Source organism: Planococcus citri, chromosome 4 (assembly GCF_950023065.1).
Source record: "Planococcus citri chromosome 4, ihPlaCitr1.1, whole genome shotgun sequence".
NCBI classification, from domain to species: Eukaryota; Metazoa; Arthropoda; class Insecta; order Hemiptera; family Pseudococcidae; genus Planococcus; species Planococcus citri.
The window spans coordinates 1265011-1282149 of NC_088680.1; the positions used below are offsets into that span (position 1 = coordinate 1265011).

At 37.1% G+C, this 17139-nt stretch overlaps 4 protein-coding genes across 7 annotated transcripts; 2 read left to right on the forward strand and 2 right to left on the reverse strand.

Annotated features, from left to right (window-relative positions):
* Positions 1-1018: 1018 nt before the first annotated feature.
* LOC135843231 (poly(A) RNA polymerase, mitochondrial-like) lies at positions 1019-2966 on the forward strand. Its single transcript, XM_065361045.1, has one exon. It carries the CDS (start codon positions 1192-1194, stop codon positions 2923-2925), a length of 1734 nt encoding a protein of 577 aa, XP_065217117.1. The 5' UTR covers positions 1019-1191; the 3' UTR covers positions 2926-2966.
* Positions 2967-3028: 62 nt separating this feature from the next.
* Uch-L5 (ubiquitin carboxy-terminal hydrolase L5) lies at positions 3029-4841 on the reverse strand. Its single transcript, XM_065361055.1, has 7 exons — positions 4634-4841; positions 4419-4550; positions 4256-4319; positions 4067-4172; positions 3797-3984; positions 3424-3721; positions 3029-3351 (listed from the first exon to the last, which is right to left on the reverse strand). The coding sequence occupies exons 2-7, from the start codon at positions 4513-4515 to the stop codon at positions 3109-3111; spliced, it is 996 nt and encodes a 331-aa protein (XP_065217127.1). The 5' UTR covers positions 4516-4550; positions 4634-4841; the 3' UTR covers positions 3029-3108.
* A 441-nt stretch (positions 4842-5282) lies between these two features.
* Positions 5283-12338, reverse strand: row (relative of woc). 4 transcript variants are annotated; one of them, XM_065361034.1, is made up of 27 exons: positions 12263-12338; positions 12044-12178; positions 11665-11940; positions 11446-11593; positions 11256-11364; positions 11122-11180; positions 10959-11052; positions 10686-10883; positions 10421-10609; positions 10118-10338; positions 9815-10042; positions 9619-9744; positions 9307-9534; positions 9086-9227; positions 8891-9015; positions 8600-8794; positions 8313-8516; positions 8016-8174; positions 7765-7944; positions 7574-7690; positions 7370-7484; positions 7067-7280; positions 6810-6991; positions 6524-6736; positions 6293-6447; positions 5849-6211; positions 5283-5765 (listed from the first exon to the last, which is right to left on the reverse strand). In XM_065361034.1, the coding sequence occupies exons 3-27, from the start codon at positions 11907-11909 to the stop codon at positions 5643-5645; spliced, it is 4332 nt and encodes a 1443-aa protein (XP_065217106.1). In that variant the 5' UTR covers positions 11910-11940; positions 12044-12178; positions 12263-12338; the 3' UTR covers positions 5283-5642. The 4 variants fall into 4 exon arrangements, with proteins under 4 accessions (XP_065217106.1, XP_065217105.1, XP_065217107.1 ...); XM_065361033.1 differs by having other exon boundaries at positions 11665-11927; positions 12263-12337; XM_065361035.1 differs by having other exon boundaries at positions 9821-10042; positions 11665-11978; positions 12263-12337.
* A 1504-nt stretch (positions 12339-13842) lies between these two features.
* Positions 13843-17033, forward strand: LOC135843227 (zinc finger protein 708-like). The gene is made up of 4 exons (XM_065361038.1): positions 13843-14277; positions 14361-14510; positions 14588-14838; positions 15147-17033. Exons 1-4 carry the CDS (start codon positions 14101-14103, stop codon positions 16654-16656), a joined length of 2088 nt encoding a protein of 695 aa, XP_065217110.1. The 5' UTR covers positions 13843-14100; the 3' UTR covers positions 16657-17033.
* The last annotated feature ends 106 nt before the right edge of the window (positions 17034-17139 follow it).

Consider the following 17139-nt stretch of genomic DNA (forward strand, 5'->3'; position numbering starts at 1 on the left):
TTGACGTATTACAATGTGGTTCATTGACGTAATTACATGATTTATTGAAGGAAGTATTGACACAAGAATTGCTACTTATTTCGTTTCACATGCACAGACAGGGTGAACCGTTTATTAGGATAGGAAACTTTTAAACTCGCACCTTAGGAAAATAGCACTGAAGCTTCTGTAGCCTTGAGAACCATTCGAGTGGTTTTTTAAAAGATTTCTTTAATGAAAATTGAAATACGTAGTACCTACCTAACTAGTCTCACAATGTTCTAGTTCAATAGAACGGTTAATTAGAAATAAAAAAGGTGCAAAAATGCTCGTATATTCAGTTTATCTGCATGCTTATACGCACATTCTGCATTGTGTAGTCGTGTGTTTTACGATCAGAAATCAGCAAAAAAATATTCTTCGGTTGTTAAAAGTTCATGAAAAATCATTGACATCGCTTACATCTGTGATAACTAATTTGAAAAACGCTAAAGAAAAGAATTGGAATTGGCGACGAAAACTGGAATAGCAGATAATTACCTATGGTTATTCAATTTTTCAAAAACACAAAACAGCAAAGGAAAACTGAAAAATATTGTTTTTTAACGAGAGGTAAAATTTTGAGCTGGAGTAGGAGCTTTGAGCTGGAGTTTTGAGCTGAATAAAATGCGCAAGTCGCAAGATCTTGACTTCTTGAGACAAGGAGCATAAACACTAAACAGCAATCCAATAATTAACAAAATTATCGCTGCATTGTACAATTTTTTAATTTTTTATTTTTTATTGCTTGTGTCAAGTTAGTCAAGTATTAAAAAAATAATGAAAATGGCTTGTGAAAGAAATTTAAATTAAATTTTATTTTACTGTTTTAAAAATTTCAAATTTTAAAATAAATTAATCATTTTTAAATTTTAATTTTTAATTAAAATTTAAAAAAAAAATAAAAATTTTGTGAAGCAAGATCACAGAAAAAATTTAAAATGAAGACTCTGTGAAGAGACTAATCAAAATTCCATTCCTTGAAACCCAAAAAACAACAAAAACACGCACAACTGATAAGAAAAACTCAGAAATTCAAATTTTCAAAAACCTCAAAATCTGCTTAAAATGATGAAAATTTGACCTTTTTTTCAAAAATATCTCTTTAATTCCGACGAAATAATGTGAAAAATTGAGTAATTGATCAATAACTTGACAATTGAAAACCACCCAATGAGTTCCTTCAGGCATTTGGTTACGAGACGTTTCTCATTTTGTATTCATAAATCGAATTCGGCTTACTCGAGAGCGAACAAATTCTGCACGATTTCCAATGAAACAGCAGCCGGCGACTCGAAACCTCAACCACCTTCGGCAGCAGAGAAACCATCCTTCATTACGTTCGACGATGTTTTGAAACGCAGACGCACCGAAGCTAGTAAAAGTGTAGTAATCCAAGTGAAAGACGATAAATCATACGGCGGATTATACAATTACATGAAGAAATACGGATCGATAAAGAATTGCTTTTTTTATTCGCTTAATCCGCAATGCAACTATATTTTGATCGAGTTCGAAAACCAGGAATGTTTGGAAGCAGCGTTGGCTGACGGACAGTACTCGAACTCGAGCGAGACATTTCCTACGAGATCTCCTTTTCTGTGGTTTACGCTGCAGTCCCGATCAAAGTCGGAGACTTGGTCGGCGCCTGAATTACAGCATGCGCGTGTTAGCGATTTATCATCTACCGAGGTGCAAACTCTGTTGGCCGGATCGAAATCATTTACCGAAGATATGATCACGTTGCACGAAAACGTCAAGCTCAACGAATTGGGAAGCAGATTGCGATTCTTGACTGCGCACCAGGTAGAAACAGCTTTCAAAGGCATGTTTCCTTTCTGTACGGTGCTGCCATTTGGATCTTCGATCAACGGTTTCGGTAAAATAAACTGCGATTTGGACTTGGTGCTTACGTACGACGGTCGTTTACAACAAGAAATCGTTCCTAGTAGACTGATGTATCATTCGAAATCTTGCGTCAGTACGTCTCGTATGCATTCTCAACGACATTTAGAAATCGTCGCTGATATTTTGCAATATTTTCTACCCGGATGTACTCACGTCAGAAGAATTTTACGAGCCAGAGTGCCCATTTTGAGATACATGCACGATATTACTGGTATAGACTGTGATCTTTCCGCTACCAACATGAGTGGCGTCTATATGTCCGAGCTGTTGTACATTCTTGGCTCGTACGACCGACGTGTTTGCCCTCTAGTCTACACTGTACGTTACTGGGCTAAAGAAATCGGTCTCACGAATCCTGCGCCGGGACGATGGATTACCAATTTTTCGTTAACGTTGCTCGTTCTGTTCTATCTACAGCACGAAAAAATCATACCAACTTTGAAAATGCTCATGACTCATAAAAGACCGGTAGATAAGAGATCTTTCGACGACATCGATTGTAGTTTCCTGCGAGATATCAATCTTCTACCAAAAGACTGCACTATCGAGAACGAAAGTTCGCTGGTTGTATTATTATACGAATTTTTCCAGTTTTATTCTTCGTTCGATTTCGGCTCTTACGCTATATCGTTGAATACCGGAGGTATGATACCGAAACCGGAATATTCCGCGTTGTACATCGTGAATCCATTGGAAAAGCACCTGAATGTGAGCAAAAATGTCAGTCCGGACGAATGCGAAAGAATTAAAATGCAGTTTAGAGCAGCTGCGTGGAGTATGGAATGTGCCTCGAATGACGAAACGACGAATAACCGAGAATGGGGACTGTTAAATCTCGTAAGTAGTCACGTTTTGCGAAAAAGTGGTTCGATTCGTAAACAAGGGTCGATGAAAGCACCCGCTAGAAAGAAAGTCACCGTTCAAGAGCTTTTCGACGAAGGTAATGAAACAATGGACTGGAAAATGCCGCATTCGAAATCCAAGAAACAACCAGTTTAAAGATGTAAATTTTTGTAAAATAAAACGTTAATTGAATCATTTCTTTCTTATATTTATTTCATTTTGTCGTCGATAAAGAGTAAGATTTCGGTAATAAAAGCGATTGTCTCGAGCAATATAAATATTTTAATCTTGAATATTATTACATCATTATAAAAATACTTGGAGTGAATTAGAATTGCATCACTTTATCGATTTTTTCGATTCTCCTTTAGCCGCAGATTTCGTTTTGGCTTTCTCGTATAAAGGTATGAGTTCTTTTTCGTTGGCCAATATTTTCAGTATTTCCACGATCAATGGTAAATAATTATGTTTCCTTCGAATATTCTCGGTTTTATAACGTTTCATTTTATTCTCTTCTTCTTCGATCAGCATATGCAACTTGGCTATTTCACTCTGCTGAGCATCAGTTTCCATACCGTTTTCCTACGAGTAAAAATACGCCATGTTAGACAAAAAGCATTATTTTCTTTTTCAAGAACAATAACGAATACACACCTGCATTTCTTGATTAATTTCTTGGATTCTTTTTTCGAATTTAGCTTTTCTATCGCTGACGATGGCCATTAAATTGAAATGTATTTCTCCTTCTTTATACCGTTTTATTCTATTCTCAATCACCGGTTTAGCGATGTTTAACCAGTCAGAGTTGGGTGGAATGATACCTAAATCAATGGGACCGGCTTTCAATCCATCAATTTCATAAAGTCTTCCATCGATTGGAACGTAACTAACGAAATGATACGTTTCGTCGTTTTTATTCTGGGATTTTGAATCGAATTCGAATAACGTAGGTCTGTAATACATATGATAAAGCGTAGAGTTAGAACATTTTATTACGGTACAACTCGCCGGTAATTAATCGACGTACTTCGCAAATGAATTATGAACCGATCGGATGGCTTGACAATTACTCAAACTTAATCCTTTCATCGTGGCATCGAACGACTGGCAAAAATCTTTGAATTCTGTTAGCGTCGAACCCAAAGTAACATCGGCGTGTTTACAATTCAATAATATACTGAGAATAGCTTGAGTAGCGCAAGCGTTTGTTATAACCTGCAACATTAGCATTCGTGAGATGTCGAAAAGTAAAATTTCTATATTTCATAATCCACGATACCGCCAACGAATTACGTACTTGTTGAGCAAAGAATATTTTATCCGCTTTCGCGTCTAGTACCAACGATCCGGTAGGTTCTTCGTTCGGTTCCCATTTGAACAAGAATATCAGTCCATGGACCGGTCTACGAACAATCACATTACAAAGATTTAAATTTTCCTAAATCAATAAGTACTCAACTTTATTAGGATGAAATTGCAGGTTTACCTCAAATCGACGAATTGTTCCGGTTCCAAACTCCATAGTTCTTCAACCTGTACACCTTTGCAACCTAAAAAAATCGAATTTAGAATTCGAATTCGATAAAGTAACACATTGCTCGTAAATTTAATATCGCCAATCGCCATTGATCACATTTCGTACAACGTACCAAATTCTCTGATCAGTTCAGTGAAAACGCCAGGATCACTTTCGATCAAACACCACTGTCCAGCTCCAGCATCGCTCCCCGAAGTATTTTCGATCATGATAATTGAATAATCAAACGTTGAATTGCAATAATCTAATAACAACAGTAAATAAGAAGAACAATTTCAATAAGACTTCAAGTAGAATATGTAAGTACGTTGACTGCATGATACTTACATTAGTCGAAGATGAAGATTCAAACAATGGAAATCACTACATAGAAGAACGTTAAACTTTAAACTTTATCACACAATGCATGAACTAATCAAACGCCAATGAATTATTCACGAATTACAATAGGTTTTGAAATGAAATAGCAATAATCAAAATAATTGATGAAATTGAATTAAAAACAAAACATCCATGACTTATGATAAAACTGATAGAAACATCCAATCCAAATCCTCGTACGCTCCAAATGCGTGGCGAATGGCGAGCTATGATTGGCTGATTGGGCAAACCATCAGCAAATGGCATCGCGTTTTACCAAACCGCTCGAGACGAATTCACCAAATTATCCAAACCTCCTGGAAATTTGTATTTTTCAATTTCCATTTTTTCTGAGCCTCAAAATCATAGCTGAGGCTAGGATGAGACGAAACTGAAATCTCTCTCTTCACTCGTGCATTGCCTATCGTCAAAGGTAAGGGCAAAAATAAGTTGTGACCATTATTATAATAACATTTTTTCCAACGATTCAGACGCATTATTGTTACTGTAGGCTACAGAGAAAGATATCTGAAGGTATAACGCAGATCGCATTTGCAACACGGTCCGTATTCTGCAAAAATGTCAATTTATAAGCGATAGAAAAAAGTTTCCGCAATTGACTTCAATCAAAGTGATTTATTACACGTAGGTACTCGAAACATGCACATCCTTATCGACTAACGTAAACGTTTAACAGTAATAAAAAATACAAAAAAATATACTACAGACTACAGCATACCAGTATGAGAATTTAAAATACAATAACAAACAATGATGCTTCATAAATTATTTACACACCCTAACAAAATATTATTCCAAGTTGAAAAATATATAAAAATCAATTTTTTTCAACGAACAAAATGATATCTACGAATCAATAATAATTCATACAAGACATTCAGTTTGAACTGAAAGAGAATATGATTCAAAACGATAAAATCGCTATCTCTGATAAATTTTAAAAGTAGATAATATATTATTCCACAACCATGACATCTTGCGAAGAATTCGCATCGTTGGATTTTTCAGCTACCTCTTCATCATTATTAGCATCGTCAACCTCCATAACAGTATCACTTTTATCTTCAGCTTCAGCTACCTAACATTTTACAACAATAAAAACAAAAAATGAAATGTGGAAAAATAAGAGAAATAATTCATTTTGAACATTTTTGTAATTACTTTTTCTGCAGACTGGTTAGATTTCTCCGTATTCTCTTCGTCAACTTTTTCAGTTTCGTTAGTTTCGTTTGTTTCTTCAGAAGCATCTAACACACTTTCAGGTTCGATTTCATCGGTATCTTTTGCAATTGCATTTTCATTAGCCAACAATTCGGCCGCTTTAGCAGTTTCCAAATCTATACTTTCGCTTTCTTCGTTAGCTGTATCAGCTTTGGATGAAGAATCTTTTTCCGCTTCGCTACCTTGTTCGGTACTTAAATTAGTAGCATCGTCGACCGAAGAATCATTCAAATCTTTTTCCGAAGCTGATTTTCCGGTTACGCTGCTTTCATCGTCGCTTAGTTCCAAAACCTCGTCGTCCAACTGAAACGAAAACATAATGAAAAATTTGTAACTGAATCGAGTGTAAAAATTTTCGCATCGACGAGTCAATTATCATTCTACCTCTTTCGTTGATTCGTCTGTATCCAGTTTAGATTTCTTTGCTGGTACATCGTCTTCTTCTGGTGATTTGACTTTACCAGCTACATCAGCATCGTCGCTAGATTCTTTACACACTAATCCTAACATTTTCAACATTCTCGGCGGTGATTTCTCGCCTAATAGAATAATCATGATTCGAATAAAATACAAATTTTCTTGCAAGCAATGAAATTCAATCAAACATCAACTTACTAATGGTAGAAGGTTTAGGTTTCGAATCGTCTTTATCCGAAGACTTGACTAACGCTCTCAGCCATTTATCTGAAGCTTCGTTCGAATCGTGTTCACCGTCGTCTAAATTCACAAGCGTTGGGAAACTGGCCGATTGCATTTGAACAGAATATTGAGCTGCTTTTTCGGGATTACGATAGGCGATTTTTCGTTTGCAGTTGATCAAGTGAGAGGCTATACGTAAATTCAGATACAAGTATTAATAATCTACGACTACGCGAATTGATTGAAATTTTAATCATATTACCTATGGCATTTCCGTCCGAGCTTGTAAATCCACAAGCGCAATGTAACGGATTATCTAGCGGAATTTTACGTTTAATTGGTATTTTTTTCTTGCCCCTCGATTCGTGGAATTGAACGACGTGTTTGCTCATAACGACTTTACAACAAGAGGCGAACATACATTTCATGCAAGTCATATAAGATCTGAATGGGAAAAAATTACGATCAAACTTGGCGAAATTGATGAATAAAAATTCTTCGAATAAATTGATTTCTTACGTAAAATGAGTAGCCGGCGTGACTTCGGTTTTGCATTCGACACATTTTGACGGTGGTACGTCCGGATATATTAATGTATTATCGAGTTTGAACGTTGAAAAATTAGGAACAGGATAAGACTGCGACGGTTTTGCTTTACGAGTTAAAGGTGGAGCTACTGACGGTAATGGCATCAACACGGTTGATAAATCTGAATTTTGATAACGTACTATTCCTGCAAAATTTATTTCAACGTTTGATATGTATTTGCGAATGGAAATAACTAAGTATGTAAAAAATATATTCAGATCGAACATGATATACCTGGGATGTTTACGCACGAGGTATGATCTTTCGATAAATGATCGTTAACTAATCCCTTATTAACGAATGATAACACGCACTTTGGACATTTACGAATGGGTTTCCTTTGATGTCGCTGGAAAAAAGAATTCGAATTTATTTTTCGCATTTGTCAAAATCTGCGAATTGAAATTTCACAAACTTCACAATTTTCCATAACATTACCTTGATATGATTGAAATAGAAATTAACATTCTGAGTGAGTTTCACCTTGTTGCTACCTTCGAAAGCGACCACTTTCAAACAGAACGGACATTGAACTTTTTCTCCACCATCGTGAATCTAAAATCAATTCCACAATGAAACAAATCGATCCATCGACTCGAAAATTATCAACAAGTTGAATTTAAATTCACCTCGTAAAAATGATCGATAAGTTTCGTATGCTCGGAAGTTCGGAATTTACAAATAGAACAATGATACGGTAATTCTAATTCCACGTGGGTGGTCTGCATATGTGTCACCAAAGCTCCTCGGTCTTTAAATCGATCTCCACAAATCAAGCACATCGAATTGTATTTATTAGGAAAATGAACCTACAAGAAGTAAAAATGCTTCAAATACTTACCTAATCAGTTTTTTTTTTTTTTAAATTCGAATTACTTACGCTGCCCAAATGATCTTCTAGATCGAAAGCTGTAGTATAACTCTTCAAACAATATCTACACTGAAAATCGGTTGTGAATGCACCTTCGTTTTGAGCATGACCAGCCAAATGTTTCATGAATAAAATGTTATTGTTGTAGGTATGACCGCAGGTGAAGCACTGAAATTGAAACAGAGAACTCAGTTGTCGTTTTTAACAAAAATCGTATTCGTAAAATAGCAACGCGAGATAGCCGACCGAGTCAAGCCTATTTCAACATACGATTATCGTTTGGTTGAAGAAAAATATTGGTTTTACCTTCATATTGAGTTCAACTTTGCGTAATTTATTAACGACTACTACGTCGAACGGAAGTGTACCGTAATAAAATCCTTCCAAAGATTTCAGTACAAGCTGCGGGTCCCACGGTTTAGTAGGAGCGCTTGATCGATCTTCCGTTGAACCTCGAGCTCGTGATCTCCGACTGCTGCTCGAAGATACGGAGAGATTATCGTCGTCGATCTGACAAATTAAATACGATATTTAGACACGAAGTTGAGTTTAAAAATATGAAGAAGACTAGTAAGAAGCGATGCGGATCATACTTCGGTAATGCTAGGAGGTAAGTTATCGATAGACGGTATTATCGACATACTGTCGCTGGTGTCGTCAGAGTTGAACGCAATCAAATTAGTTTTGGAACCTTTGCCATAATTTTTAACACTTGTGCTGGGCTGGTTAAGTCCGCTTTTAAATCGAAGAGCCATGTTTTTTTGTAGTGCTTTCGCATCGTCTTCTCCCTAAAATGAAGCATATTTCGAATTTCCAAAAATATGATGCCATAAATTAATATTCTGAGTAAAACAATGAACGAGCTGTCTTTGCTGCTGACTTACGGGAACTGCAGCTTTCTTCGCACCAGTTGGAATCGATACCATACTGTTAGTTTTCCACAATTTATAACTCCAATCTTTGAAAGGATTCGCGGTGATGCTTTTCAATCGGTTGATCAACGTGTCACCTGCGATATTTTCACCATATAAGTTGTTTTTTTTTTTTTTTTCATCTAGTTCAACATTTTCGAAACGAACCTGTATCCAATTTGGTCATTTCTGATAAATGCAAAATTACGTTATCGAAGGCGCGAGATGGGATCGGACCCCACCGCTCTCTCCAGACAAGTTCGTCCAAAAATTGTTGAATTATCGATCGAGACAGCAACGAAAGAGTATTCTAAAACAGGGATTAAAAATTGTAAAATCGTTAAGAATTTTCTCTCAAAAAAATAATAATTTATTCGCGGCTTACTCACTTGGAACATTCTAGGAACCACTTTCTTCAAATAATCCATAACCGCCTGGTTGTTATCTTTACTATGTACGGCATTTAGCTGCACTTGTAGAACCGAATGAAATCCTAATTCTATAAGAGTAGCTTTATCTACCGTGAAATCGGTCACAATTGTCGTTCTTTTATCGACCCAATGTTCCAACGATTCTAGAATTCTCGAAAATCGAAGTTTATGATTTTTCTCCGCATTCTACAACACAAAAAATCGTTACTGCGAATGTTTTGTTTGAAAAAAAAAGTGATACAAACGTTGTCAAAACTTTTCGCAACCAACCTGAACGGGATCGACGGCTCTTAAGCGAACAAATTTCGACACTGGGTCCATAACGCCTAGAACTTCAACTTTAACCTGCCTAACGCTACCGTTTTGCGATGTTGTTCCCAAACTTATAACACCGACCTGGAAAAACGAGCAATTTCTCGAATTAAAATAAATTAGCGAATGAAATGACAAAATATGAAATGCATACACTGACTTCGACTTTCTTTCCGGCGCCGCCCATTTTGCCGAATTTTTCACAAATTGCAGCCGTACAAACAGCTCGTAAATTGGTGAAGAAATTCTTTATGTAAAGATTATCTACTTTAACCCACGAAATTATGTTATGTACGTTGGTCTGGCAAGCCCAATGATAAATTAGCTTGAGTAAAACGGTGGGAGCGTGAGGCGCTCCTTCGAAAATTGAATTACAAAAAACCTGTGAGACGTATTCGAAATTAAAAATTATTTCACCGAAAATTCGACTCGTTTACTTTAATTAAAATCAACTTACAGATACGAATTTCTGCGGGCAACAATCACTAATCCAAACGTAACCGCCACTATATGGAAATTTACTCACATCGGAGTACATACCGAGTTTCAATTTAATAGGAGTCAGATCGACGTTCACATGCGACGAACATACTTGTTCGCTTCGAACGAGTCCTTGTTGTATTAACCATTCGGTAAATTTGGTCGGCGTATTTGTCAATATACCTTTCACTTTCGTATCTGAAAAAAAAAAAGAAAAAACTCGATTAATAAACCGACCAACTTCCATCACGTACGATATTAATTGACAATTTAAATTTACCGAGCTGAGTTCGTTCAGCGGTGATCATACTATTCGCCATATCTTTTACTTTGATATTGGGTCGAGCCACCACAACTAACGAAGGATAAATACGACCAGGGTAACGATTAAAGGCAACTTCTCTAGAATCAGCGACAGGTTTCCCATCATCATCTGTGAGATCTACAACTGTACCAGCATTAGAACCGGCTGAAACAAAAATGAAACGATTACAGAATCGATTCGTATAAAAATACACGTGTCAATAAAATACCATCAGTATTACTTTTTGTAGCGGTAACAGCAGGCGGTTCTGTAGTACTGGGTTCCGCAGCACGATAGCCCAATTTTACTTTACTTCTGGTAGTTACTGTGTTCGAAAACGAACTTCCTTTCGTTACTGGCGGCGGTACGGCTTTCTGCGTTGCCGGATTCACGTTAATTTTGGGGGCTTGAGGTACTGTAATTTTAGCAGCTTGAGATGCTGTAATTTCCAAGAAAATGTAAATCATCGTGTAACGCTATTTGATCGATAGTAAAAACGAACGAGTAAACTTACGCGCAACGTTGACTAGTCGTTTCGGTGGCTGAGTGGGAACCGCACCCAGACCCGATCGAACCTGAACTCGAGGAGCAGTGATTGGACGGACCACCTATATCGCAAAACATAATTCAACAAAATGAACAAAACATGAAAATGCAAAAACATTTGAAATAATTACCGTTGCAGAGGGTGCCGAAGCACATGTGTTCGTTGTAGACTGAACGGGAGAAGAAGTAGCTGGAAAAGAAATTATCATCAGAAATCGTAATGCCATACGTTGAGATCAATCTTACTCGTAAATTTATAACAAACCCGGAGTTGATGGAGTTACTATGAGCCCCATTCGAGACCCCATAACAAGCTGATAAGTATGTGGTTGCCCTGTAAACACGGTCGAACCAGATGATGCAACTGCGCCGCTCTATCAACAGAAGAATCTCAAGTTAGATTACACCAGTCGAGTGGTTCGCATATTACCGAACATAGCAGAATAATAATATACCGGTAAAAGAACGCTGCTGTTTGCTATCAACGGAGAAGCAGTGGTTTGCGATGTCGCTAACAGAGCAGACGTTGGAGTTGCTTTCACTAAGCCGGACGAAGACGAAACACCAGGTATAACTTCTTGCTGAATAACCGCAGTTGGAATACTAAAATCGCAAGATTGATTTAAACTTGTGAAAATACTGCGCGAACGAAGAATAACTGACGTATTACTAACGTGGGTGGACACTCCAGCTCGTAGACTGTTATGTGAGTTCCTTGTTCTACTATCTCTCCTCCACGTTTGGCAATATTTTCTTTAAGCGTTTTCATGAATTGATTGTACTCCTTTTCCACTTTATTCTTCATTTCTGTTTGGATTTCGCTCAGGGGTTGCCATCCACACTCCATTACTAAGCTAATATCGCCATTTCGTTGCGGAGTTGTCGGCTTCTTACCGATACTATTTCGTTTTAGGCCCATGATTACTCCGCAGTACAACTATAATATTCAACTGCAATTGGTTATTGAACCACGAAACCTTTCAACATTCTGTGTGAAATCTGTGAGTATATGATAAATTGATAGAAAACTTGATACATAATGCTAGATCTTACCAATAACAACTAACGATTTCAAAAATTGTCAAGATTCTTGATTGATTCAAACTCCATAAGCAATCATTCTGATCAGAGATGAATCCATACTGGCGACACTTCGTCGCATGATGAATGAAGCTAGCGTAATCGAATCTAGGAAAAATAATTATGTAACATTATAATAAGCATACATTAGCGACTACAATGCTTAATTAAATTTAAATTAATAATAATTACCTCGTCAAATAAATTCAACAAACATCAAATTCAAACAGCAGAAGCGGTTTTTTAGACAATTCGACCGCCCCCTTTCCCCCTTTTGACCCTAGAATATTTTTTGGGGTTGCAAGCGAAGGTTGCAAGTTGACCCACGTGACGACCCATCACGAAACAAAAACTAAACAAAAACCAGGGCACGGCATGGCCCGGATCCGAATCACGATCCGGCTTTCGGTTTTGTGAGGTTTCCGTTGCATTTTACCATTCCCTACATACATTTCAGCAACAAGGGATATTTATCACGTATGTATTGCTGTTTTTAGTGTTGGGGGGCGTTGTGTCTGCTCACCTCGGCTTCGCCTCGGTTGCGCTGGTCGCTTTGTCGTTCATACTATGTCGGTTAACCAGTGTTGAAAGAACGCGGAAAAAATTTCCGCGTTCTTGTTCTTTGATCTTGTTCTTGATGTATCAGGAGCGTTCTTGATCTTGTTTTTGTTCTTTGTTATCAAATTATGTTCTTGTTCTTTCAAATTTTTGCACCACAGTTTTGTTCTTGTTCTTGTTCTTTACCTCCAAGAACGCCCGTTCTTGGTTGTTTTTATCTTTGTTCTTGTTGAGTTCTTTCCTGGCATTCTTGCGTTCTTTTACTAGCGTTTTTCACTAGCGTTCTTGCTGGTTTCAAATCTGCTGACAATTTTATCAATATTTTGCAAAAATTACACTCTTTTTTTTACAATTTTCTCACAAATTACAAAATTTTTTGCATAAATTTCCATAGAAATTTGTAGCTAAGACAATGGCGTTAGAAAAAATGAAAGAACATTTAAGAACAAAAACGAAGAACGAAGAACAGATCAAGAACAAAGAACATGGGAAGTTTTCCCGTTCTTGTTCCTGTTCTTGTTCTTGAGGAGATTTTGATTCTGTTCTTGCTCTTGTTCTTGTTCTTTCAAAACTTGGTTTTGCGGTTTTGTTCTTGTTCTTGTTCTTGAAAAAATTTGAATTCTATTTTCGTTCTTGTTCTTGTTCTTCAAAAAATGTTCCGTTCTTTTAAATTTTGTTCCGTTCTTGTGCTGTTCTTTCAACACTGCGGTTAACTTCCCTCGGCCTTCGGCCTCGGTGAGTACAATTTTTTTATAAACAACCGCAAGTGCTACATACACGGTAAATGTCCAGCCTCCGTCTGAACTGAACTCACCAAGGGGAGTAATGTCGATCGAGTGAAATATAAATTATGAACGGCTCGGCTTCGCCTCGCCTAATTCGGCATTCTATTCGAAAAATAAAAATAATATTAATAAAATACACTTGAAAAAAAATTTATGGCAAAAAAAAATTTTCAAAAATTTGGAATCGAGCGGGGATCGAACTCTGGACCTTCCGACTACTAAGCCTTCTGTCCTGTCACACCGCCATCGCTGCTGGTTGCTGGAACTCGTTTTCGAACGCTATAGAAGCGGCGGAACAACGACGAAAACGAAAACTACTTATATACGCGTGCGCGCGCATGTACGCGGTGCTGAAACGATGTAGGGAATGCTTAAATGCGTTTCCGTTTCCGCTCTCAAGTGCGGTTTCGAGTCCGTGATCCATGATTGATCCATGTATCGATGATCCGATTCACGAAATACTGATAAAACAAAAAACCAAAATAACCAAAATATTCGAACCAAACCGAAATTTGTAATTTCGTTGGGCAATTTGGGTCTACAATTATTCAGTTCAGTGAATTTTATGCTTAATAAAATAATTTGTATTTATTTCTAATTCCATAAGGCTCTATACCATAGCTAGCTATGATGTCGTCGCTTTGATACATTTTATTACTTCTCGCACTAAATCGACCTCGCCTGAAGATGATTTCTGTCGATACAATTTTGAAAAATGTGGATGATCTCACTAAACTAGAAGATCTCTGCAGAATGTGTGGTAAAAATCAAAAATCATTTACTCCTATTTTCGATGAAACTAATCGCACTAATCGCTACAATTACTACAAAGTTATCCAGCAGCACTTCGGGGATAAACTTCAAGTAAGATCAATTCTTATAATATCTATTCCGTAAACGCTAGTCATTTCTTAGCGGATATTTTCATCGTAAATTTTGTTTCTTAGATATCTAATACAGATGTATTACCCTCGAAAATGTGCTCTAAATGCCTTAAATTGATGATGTCATGGCATGAATTTTACCTCGAATGCTTGAAAGTTGAGAAAAAATTCAAGCGGCTGATAGATAAGTTAAGTTCGACCAAAGATCCAGAGGTACGTATTATTGCTGTTGCTGTAGTAATTATGAAAACACAGTTATGTTTAATTAATGATTTTTGTGATTGTTGTAGAAAAAAACGTCGGCAACTGTAAACAATGTTGAACTGATCGAAGTCGACGATGATGCTGAAACCAGCGATGTTTTCAAAGAAAACACCAATGATTTCGATATCTCGAACGTAAATGTTGAAGAATCCACGACTTTCGTCGATATCAATGATTTTTCAGATCTAGATGATTCAGACAGTTCGAATACTTCTGATCTCGAGAGTGAAATGACTGAAACGACCAAAACAGCTCACACAACTAATAATCATTCCGAGTAAGTATCTCATCGAGTTCGTAGTACTAATTGTTTTGACTAAGTGGAAAGAGTTTCGAATCAAAATTCATTTTTTGTGTATACATATGTACTTTTTCTTCGATGCATGAAAACACATATTTATGTCGAATGTTGAGTACACATTTTTTATTTGAAGAACTATAGAGGAAAGCAAGAACCTCTTGAGTAATATGATCAATTATGATGTTTAATTTAGAGCTTTGAAAAAGTACTCAGAAGAGATATACGTAGTTTAGAGCCACGACGTCGTGTTTGTAACACAAATTATCATAGTATTTTTTTTACAGATCGGCCGGCGACTACAAAAATCCATCTTCATCATTACAAAGAAGAATCAAGAAAAAAAAATCCACCGTTTGTCGTATCTGCGGTAAACTGTACACGAATCGTGGTACATACTTGACTCATTTGCAGAAGGTACATTCCTCTAAACGCGGTACCAAGAGTGCTAGAAGACCGAGGCCACTAGAGAAAAAGCAAGACGTAGACCAACAGAAACAACAAGAATCGCAACAATTACCAGCGCAACCCCCTCCAGCGCCATCCCCAAAGAAACCCGCCCCAAAGAAACAAACGAATGATGCTGCTGTTCCGTGCGTGTGTCATGTATGTGGTAAAATGTTGAAAAATAACAGTTGTTTGAAAGCTCATTTAAGATTCGTACACCCTTCTAACCCAGAAGCTGTGAAGAAACCTCCAGCACCACCCCAAATGTGCGAACTTTGCGGTAAAATATGCACGGTTAGGTTTTTCAAAGCTCACATGTTGAAACACGCGAATCCGGATTCGGTCACGTGTCAACATTGCGGTAAAGTTTTTTCGTACAAATCGACGCTGGAAAGTCATATTAAAGTTTGCCATTCCGATGATAGGGCCTTCAAGTGCACGGAGTGTCCATCGAGTTTCAGACGAGGTGATTATCTGAGAAAGCACATCAGTTATAAACATCACGATATCAAGTTGGATGATATATTTAAATTTAAATGCGAACATTGTGATATGGTTTGGACGACGGAGAAGAATTACTTGACTCACATGAAAACATATTCAGATGGAAGATGTGCGAAACCGAAACCGAAACCAAAATTCACACGTAATCGTTCTGTAAACTCGAATGCGAAAGCGGATGCGACCGAAGTCACATCGGATGATACGATGAAATACTGGTGCGAAATATGCGATCTGTCGTTCAAGAAACGAAATTACTACTTGTTGCACGAACGCTATGTGCATGTCAAAAAGAAACCATACTCAATTAGCGAAAACGCCGAAGGGCAGTTCATATGTGACCAGTGTGATAAAAGATTCTCCTCTATTAGCGGACGTAAGTATCATTGTAAGACCGTCCACGGTAAAGAGTTCGATGGCAGTTTTAACGCTACGTGTGACCATTGTGGATTAGCATTCCGTAATCGTGTGTTTTACGCTAAACATCGAGCTAAATTAAACGGAATGCCCACTTGTTACCTGTGCTGGAAACAGTTCACTACCGATGAAGAATTGACCAAACATATTGACGTCGATCACTTATCCGATTTGCCATTCGTTTGCGAAATATGTAAAGCTAGATTCGTCGCATTAAAGAACCTCGAATATCATATTCGAACGAAACATCTCAACGATAGGCCATTCAAATGCCACCTTTGTGATCATAGTGCGTCTAGGAAGGATTCATTGGCGATTCACATCCGAGGAACACATTTGGGAATGAGACCCTACCAATGTGAAATTTGCGGACAGAAATTTTCCCAACAGAATGATTGGCGAAAGCACACAATCCGGCATAAGACAAAATAAGTACATTTACCCAAATACCTATATGTATTGTGTAAAGACGTTAATGTGATGTATTCCCATTTTTTCCCTCTAATATAGTACTATACTCGTATGTTTGCTTATTTTGTATTCGGTCTGTCAATTTAAAATAATCGACGTCCAGTCTTTATATTAATAATGTGTTGATAAAAATTTTCTCGTTTGTATTGTGAGTGAATTGTTGCGATACGACAGATTTTTTCAAAAGGGTTTAAAACGAACTCTTGTGATTTAATGTTCTATTGTAGAGGTAACTTTTAATATGTTTTGTGTTCAGGTTACTACCAGTGGATTATTCAATAAATGTCATGCAAATCATTTGTCAAAAAAATAAAGAATTATCCGGAGTTTTCACTTAATTAGTTATTATGATTCATGTTTGTGTATTCGTCATGACGTGTCTTTCTTCTACTCTAAAACTCCTCTCCTCTCTAAATTCGATTCATAAGTTCTGTCAAATTTCAC

Coding starts and splice junctions, on each gene's coding strand:
- LOC135843231 (XM_065361045.1), top strand. CDS start 1,192: ATGAGTTCCTTCAGGCATTTGGTTACGAGACGTTTCTCATTTTGTATT.
- Uch-L5 (XM_065361055.1), bottom strand. CDS start 4,515: ATGATCGAAAATACTTCGGGGAGCGATGCTGGAGCTGGACAGTGGTGT. Junction 3,722..3,796: donor GTTCATAATTCATTTGCGAA/GTACGTCGATTA, acceptor TATGTATTACAG/ACCTACGTTATTCGAATTCG. Junction 3,352..3,423: donor AAATTAATCAAGAAATGCAG/GTGTGTATTCGT, acceptor TTTTACTCGTAG/GAAAACGGTATGGAAACTGA.
- row (XM_065361034.1), bottom strand. CDS start 11,909: ATGGGCCTAAAACGAAATAGTATCGGTAAGAAGCCGACAACTCCGCAA. Junction 11,053..11,121: donor CTTCGGCACCCTCTGCAACG/GTAATTATTTCA, acceptor TTTGCGATATAG/GTGGTCCGTCCAATCACTGC. Junction 10,610..10,685: donor TGCTGTTACCGCTACAAAAA/GTAATACTGATG, acceptor TTTTTGTTTCAG/CCGGTTCTAATGCTGGTACA.
- LOC135843227 (XM_065361038.1), top strand. CDS start 14,101: ATGATTTCTGTCGATACAATTTTGAAAAATGTGGATGATCTCACTAAA. Junction 14,511..14,587: donor GTTCGACCAAAGATCCAGAG/GTACGTATTATT, acceptor TGATTGTTGTAG/AAAAAAACGTCGGCAACTGT. Junction 14,839..15,146: donor ACAACTAATAATCATTCCGA/GTAAGTATCTCA, acceptor TTTTTTTTACAG/ATCGGCCGGCGACTACAAAA.